Source organism: Neolamprologus brichardi, chromosome 14 (genome assembly GCF_056152115.1).
Source record: "Neolamprologus brichardi isolate AB-2024 chromosome 14, ASM5615211v1, whole genome shotgun sequence".
NCBI lineage: Eukaryota > Metazoa > Chordata > Actinopteri > Cichliformes > Cichlidae > Neolamprologus > Neolamprologus brichardi.
The window spans coordinates 36,696,180-36,703,482 of NC_142117.1; the positions used below are offsets into that span (position 1 = coordinate 36,696,180).

Below are 7,303 nucleotides of genomic sequence, written 5' to 3' on the forward strand. Positions count from 1 at the left end.
AGAGGAAACATCTGCGCTCCTCCGAATTCAATATCAGCGCAGGAAATAATATCCCGCTGCAGCTTTTCATCGTAGGAGGAAAGATATAATCACTTATATAATATTGATTTTCTTTCTGCAGAACATTTAAGTATTTATTTGTTTTTGCACATGCTAGCAAACATAAAACGTGATTAGGAACTTAACTTCAAGTTTGTTAACTCAGTGTTTATCACACGAGAATCAGAATATGTATCGGCCTTATAAACAGACGTTGCGCTGGAGTTTTTTAAAAAAAAATCTGAATCTGGTATTCTGTGAAAAACACGTGAGAAGTGCGTATAATGTATAATAATAATAATAATAATAATGTGTATGTGTTAGTTCCCGTAGGGAAAAGTGCATGTGCACAAAAATCACCAGATTCAGAGTCGCGTAAACCGTCAGTTGTCCCACACGTCTCTGCTCGTTGTCCTAACAGACCCACACCCTGACAAACCTCCGGAGACCGATGGGCTCAGGGACCTTTACACTGCCACAAGCTGCTTTGAGCCAATCACAGCGGTGCTGTGTTTGAGGTCAGCCTTTCAGTGGGACATGAGCAACTGGCTATAAGATGACCTGAGAAAAGAGCGGGTTTTTCCTGACGTTAAACCAGCGCTGCAGGTAAGAACGATTTTGTTTTCTCTTTCTTCTCGCTTTTGTTTGCTTTTTAAAACCAGTGTTTGGATTTTAAAAAATATTTTAGTTAGAGTCCAAACACTGAGACAGTTCTCAAAGTACTCAGAGTACTTTTAATCGGTTATTTAAAAATAGAAACTAGTTTAATTTGAGGTGAAACACAGAACGCAACGATGTGCAAATCTCAGAAACCCATATTTTATTCTATTTACGTGATGGCAGCGACATGTCTGTAAAGGTAGGACAGGTCCATGTTTGCTCTCTAACATCAGTCTGATGGAGGATTGCAGCTGCTCAGCAGTCCTGGCTCTGCTTCGTCCTCTTCAGTCTAAGGACCTCCATGTTTGGATGGGTCTGACCTAGAGCTGGGCAATAGAACGATAACGATAGGTATTGCGAAATAACTTTTTCTCGATAGAAAAATTAAACTATTGCGATAGGCCTCACCGCTCGTCCTCTTTAAAAAAAAGAAGAACAGCCAATCCAAATTAAGTAGCGCAGAGCCGAACCAATCACAGCCGCATCGTCACGTCACGTGACTTGTTACATGCAGCACAAGTGCCAAGCCACACATGTGTATTTGTTTGGGAAGCAGCCAGCCGCCGTGCCGCCCGGGTAATGGAGGAAATGAGTGTGCCGACTAGAGAAAGATCAACCGAGAGCGCGACCGAAGGTTACCGAAAAGAAAACAGATGATGGTTCCAATGCCGGAGAGATTGTTGACCGGAAGAGCCACAGAAGTTCTGTAGTGTGAAGGTATTTCAGCTATTTCAAGTCTGACAAAAACAGAGTAGCGCGCACTGTAAATGTGCCAAAAGCAAGTCTGGAAATACAATAAAGCGGTGCATGCTCAATCTCTGACTGGAAGCGCTAATTCGTCATTCGGCTTTTGTCAGACTAAAGTAACTGTTACAACTGTTTGAAAAGCTCAGCTATACAACAAGGAGAGATGGAGAATTTCCTTTTAGTTCTCAGTTTATTTGATATTGACAAAAGTTAGTCAATTTTCTCTGTTCTTCTGTAAAACAAACAAAGATTTAATTTTAGAATTAATAATTTGTTTCTAAGTGGAATTGACAATTTAGTCTGTTTCGTTTGTTCTGTTTTGAAACTTAAACGCTTTAGCGGCTGCCTTTTGTGTAGTTTGCAATATTTGCCTTTATTTATCTGAAAAAGTCTCATGTTCCTTAAGTACATCTACCCTGTTAGATAGAGATAGATAGATAAAACTTTATTAATCCCTCGGGTGGGTTCCTCTGGGAAATTTGTTTTCCAAAAAGCACAGCACCGACAGAAGTTACAGAGTTAAGAATATTATATATATATATATATATACACACACATATATAAATACAAAGACATATATAGATAAAATATACAAAGGGGATAAATAGAATAAATAGGAATAAAAATAAAAATAAAAATACAAGTGAATTGCACATTTCAAGTATGGAGTCTATTGCACCGCTGATTATTAACAAAAAGTATTGCACAAAAGGTAATTGCACAGTGAAGAGAAGAGGCACTACAGCTTAGTTGTTCCCCCCTCCTTTGTCCTCCTGTGTCCCCTCCCTCTCCCCTCCAGAGAGGAGTTAAACAGTTTGATGGCGTGTGGGACAAAGGAGTTTTTAAGTCTGTTGGTTCTTGTCTTTGGGAGAAGCAACCTGTCACTGAACAGACTCTTCTGGTTGTTTATGGCCGTGTGCAGAGGATGCCCAGCATTTTCCATAATCTCCAGCAGTTTCTTTAGTGTCCTTTTCTCTGCCACTGTCACCAGAGTGTCCAGCTTCATGCCTACCACAGAGCCAGCCTTCCTGATCAGTTTTTCCAGCCTGGATGAGTCCTTCTTTGCTGTGCTGCTCCCCCAGCACACCACAGCATAGAACAGTACTCCAGCAACCACCGACTGGTAAAACATCCTCAGGAGCTTCCTGCAGATGTTAAAAGACCTCAGCCTCCTGAGGAAGTACAGTCGGCTTTGGGTTTTTTTGTACAGGTGCTCTGTGTTGCATGACCAGTCCTGTTGAACTTATTATGGGAAATAAATATTTAAATCAAAACAAGCTGCTGATTATTTCACATTTTACTTGTGAGCAACGGCACATTTAAATCTTACACATATAGTTATTTGGCTGATATCGTGATATATATCGTTATCGCCTGAAATGAAAAAAACATATCGTGATATGAAAAAATCTCATATCACCCAGCTCTAGTCTGACCTCAGATCTGTTTTAAGGACTTTTGGTCCAGAGGTGCTGTTCTCCATCATGGTCACACATGGCTTCTCTGTGTGATGGAGCAGTAACCTGCACGCTGAGCTGCTCGCTGGTTCTTTTGAAGTGTTCCTGAGCCCATGCACTGATGTTGTAATGTACAGGTCACAGTTATCGGCCTTGTCCCTGTGCACGATGAGACGTTCAAAGACACTTTGGAACTGAAGAACATTATTCTGAAATTGCAGTTTTTTGCAGGCCTGTCACTGACCTGTTGCCAGTTAGTTATCAAATGTTCCTCTCACTGTTTCTTACTTTTCCAACCTTTTGTTCCTAACTTCTCTGAGACGTGTTGCTGCCATCAGATCAGATATCAGGAATATGTCCTCTGTGTTCTATTGTGAGTAAAATACGAGTTTGTGAGATTTAAAATCTTTGTATTCCGTTTATATTTTCAAAAGTTCCAGATGAACCAATGAACTAACTACTTATGTTGAAGTCCCTTTTTTTTGGTCATTATTTACCAAAAAAACCTGTGTAAAAGAAAAAATAATGCACTGTTTTACAGCTACGGTTACAGCACCAAAATTCAGTGAACTTAAGCACAGCCGGTTCTTTCACACATGTTGGTAAAGGCAGACTGCACGGTGAGGTGCTCACGCCAATTTAAATGAAATATGCTCACTGTGTGTGCAATCTTTTCAGCAGCCTTAAACATTTAATTGTGTATGGAAGAAGTGGAAAATTTTAGCAGATAAATCCCCGTGTCCTCTCGGCGACGGTGGTGCTGACTGTGTCTGTGTGGCCGTCTCTGTGCAGGTGAAGCCATGTTGGAAGCACCGCTAAGCAGAAACTTCTCCCATAGCACATTTGTGTTACGAGGGTTTCCCTCGCTGCAGAAACACCGCCGGCTGTTGGCGCTGCCATTTAGCGCCTCCTACCTGTTGGTGCTGCTTGGAAACTCGCTGCTGATGTACATCATCTGCAGCGTGGAGAGACTGCACAGCCCCATGTACCTCCTCATTTGCACGCTCTGCTTTGTTGACATCCTGGTTGTGACAACCATCATCCCCAACATGCTCCTTGGCTTTCTGTTCAACTGGAATGAGATCTCATTGGTCGGCTGCTTGACTCAAATGTTCTTCATTCATTTCCTGTCCTCAGTGGAGTCAACCCTGTTGTTGGCAATGGCACTGGACCGCTACTTCGCCATCTGCCGGCCACTGCGCTACAATGAAATAATTAACTCCGCCATGCTGGTGAGGCTAGTGCTCTTCACGCTGGTGCGCAGCGTCTCCGTCATGGCGACGCTCGTAGGTTTGGCAGGTTCTCTGCAGTTCTGTGGTTCCAACGTAATCCAGCACTGCTACTGCGACCACATGGCGCTGGTCAGCCTGGCGTGTGACAGCACAAGCCGGAGCAGTGCAGCTGGCCTTGCTGTCATCATCTGCTTCGTAGGAGCTGACATACCAATTATTTTCTTTTCCTACATGAAGATACTGAGCGTGGTCTTGCGATCAGCAGCAGCCGGTGAAGACAGCAGGAAAGCTTTTCACACCTGCAGCACTCACCTCATTGTTATGATGTGTTTTTACCTGGTGGGCAGCATCACCTTCCTCTCTCACAACCTGAACATCCCTATACCAACAGATATCAACAATTCCATGGGACTCATGTACATCCTTTTCCCAGCAGCAATCAACCCTGTCATCTACGGAGTACGAACCAAAGAAATCCGTGACAGCTTTCTGAGAATTTTCAAAAACAGAGCAAAGAAAATAATGACTGTGAAGGTTTCGTCTGCTGGAAAAGGAAAATCATGAAGCCCCTCTTCTGTGGGGTTTGGTTTATATGATCTTCATGAACCTCTTTTATGCAAACATACTTTTTTATACAACTAATGCCTGTAGGCTAGCTATGTGGTCGGCATGAAGCTGGACACTCTGGTGTCAGTGGCAGAGAAAAGGACACTAAAGAAACTGCTGGACATTATGGACACTGCTGGGCATCCTCTGCACACGGCCATAAACAACCAGAAGAGTCTGTTCAGTGACAGGTTGCTTCTCCCAAAGACAAGAACCAACAGACTTAAAAACTCCTTTGTCCCACACGCCATCAAACTGTTTAACTCCTCTCTGGAGGGGAGAGGGAGGGGAAACAGGAGGACAAAGGAGGGGGGAACAACTAAGCTGTAGTGCCTCTCCACTTCACTGTGCAATTACCTTTTGTGCAATACTTTTTGTTAATAGTCAGCGGTGCAATAGACTCCATACTTGAAATGTGCAATTCACTTGTATTTTTATTTTTATTTTTATTCCTATTTATTCTATTTATCCCCTTTGTATATTTTATCTACTGTATATATGTCTTTGTATTTATATATATGTATATATTTATATATATAATATTCTGTAACTCTGTAACTTCTGTCGGTGCTGTGCTTTTTTGGAAACCGAATTTCCCAGAGGAACCCACCCGAGGGATTAATAAAGTTTTATCTTATCTTATCTTATCTTAGTTTCAGACTCTGAAGTGGAAACAGGACCTTCGAACCATCCCAGAGTTTCAGATTATAGACGGCTGCTTTGAAACTGGGTCCTGCTCATATGCACCAAATTTTTGCTTTTGGGAGTTCTTGGGTGCTGGAAAATATCCCGTCTGGGAACTCTGTTATCCAGTTGGAGTACCTCATTTTTTAATGTTGGCAATAACAGAGAAACTTGTTGATGGGGAGGAAGGGCTTGCTGGAGGCCAAGTGTTGTTCTGTTACTGGACTTCTGTTGGTCTATAATGAACATTAGTTGATTTTGTCATTTTTTACTTCATGCAATGGCCAACTCACCTGTCTCTGACCTGGACTAGGTGGGTTAAGGAGGATGCCAGACAGCCATGAAAAATGAAAGTGTGCTGGGAGGATCTGGGACGGGCCGTGGAGTGGAGATCTTCACCTCCTGCAAAACCTTTGCAGCATTATTCTGATGGGGGCCAGGGACACCGAGTCTGAATGGACCACATTCAACACCATCACTGCTGATGTGACTGAATGAGGCTATGGCTGTAAGGTGTTTAGGGCACGTCATGGCAGAGCCCCACCAGTAAACACTGGAGGTAAAGGGAAATGTGATGGTGAAGGATAAGACCTATCAGGGATAAAGGGCTTATGGGACAGTTGGCATGCTTAGGCAGAGTACGACCATGACATGAAAAAAGAGTGGGAGTTTTTCAGCGAGTGAGGTATTTGCTGCTGCTCTTGTGACCTAAGCACAGATATGCAGCAGAAAAATTAAACTGTGACTGCAAGGTATGCATGAGTCTGAAAACCTCCTGCAAGACGTGTTATCTGAAGTCTAACTGTTAATGAATGCTCAGGGGTTCAGACATGCTGTCGAAAGCATTTGCAGTTTGGTGAATCACTATAAAGCTTCTTTAAAAGGCATCTCTACAATTAACACATTCATTCATTTCCTTAAATGGAACACCCGGCATTAGGCATTAGCACGAGTACCGTATTTTTCGCACTATAAGGCGCTCTTAGAATTATTTAATTTTCTCAAAAATTGACAGCGCGCCTTATGTATGAATTCTGGTTGTGCTTACTGACCTCGAACTGATTTTATGTGGTACACGGCGCTCAAAACTCTGTCAAAAACGTTTCAGTACAACTTTGGTAAACTACGAAGCCGCACCGCTTGATGGAGCGTTATGGCTAGTGTAGTCAGTAGCCTCGTGGATTACTCTGGGTCCTAAACTCCGTCCCTTCAGGTCCTAAAGTCAAACGAACACTGCAGCATCACTGAGAGTTAAAAACTGTCTCAATTCTTTCATCTTTAATAAAAGTGTAACAGGTGTAACAATTAAGTTTAACATCCAGGCATCCATGAAAACAGAATTTATTCAATTTAAAGGAGTTAGAAGTTAGCAGGAAGTTAGCTCGCTAGCTTCCACCCAAACATGATATAGCATGTTCTGACTGAGAGATTTTTGAAAAATTCAAACGTAGAGCTCTGTTATTACTTCCAACATAAATGAAGACAGAAAACTAAACAGCAGTGACGTTTGTAGGGTTACTGAAGTTGGGCTAGCTGCTATATAATGATGTGCTACGTCATCGCTAGCTACACAGCTATGTTAGCATAGCATAAACACAGTGAAGCTGGAGGATGAATGCTAACTCTTTTCCACTCGATAAAAGTTAACGTGAGGGTTCCTGGTGGTCAGGGACAAATGTAATCGCATGGCAGGATGCTGTAAACGGACCAAACTTCAGTCAGGAGAACAACTGAGATAATCCATCCACAATACGAGGTTAGTTCAGTGTTGCCAACTTAGCGACTTTGTCGCTATATTTAGCGAGTTTTCAGACCCCCTAGCGACTTTTTTTCTTTAAAAAGTCGCTAAAAAAAGACGTGAAAGACATTACAAAAAAC

The 7,303-nt window shown here is 42.4% G+C and overlaps 2 protein-coding genes across 2 annotated transcripts in view; one reads left to right on the forward strand and one right to left on the reverse strand.

Moving 5' to 3' along the window:
- atg16l2 (autophagy related 16 like 2) overlaps positions 1–7,303 on the reverse strand; it is a 125,811-nt gene that overhangs the window by 72,997 nt on the left and 45,511 nt on the right. The gene's annotated exons all lie outside the window — the stretch shown is intronic.
- On the forward strand, positions 3,704–4,699 carry LOC102797000 (olfactory receptor 52E8-like). Its single transcript, XM_006781942.2, has one exon. It carries the CDS (start codon positions 3,704–3,706, stop codon positions 4,697–4,699), a length of 996 nt encoding a protein of 331 aa, XP_006782005.1.

Bases quoted from the DNA above. Each gene is read 5' to 3' on its own strand.
- LOC102797000 (XM_006781942.2), top strand. From the start codon at position 3,704: ATGTTGGAAGCACCGCTAAGCAGAAACTTCTCCCATAGCACATTTGTG.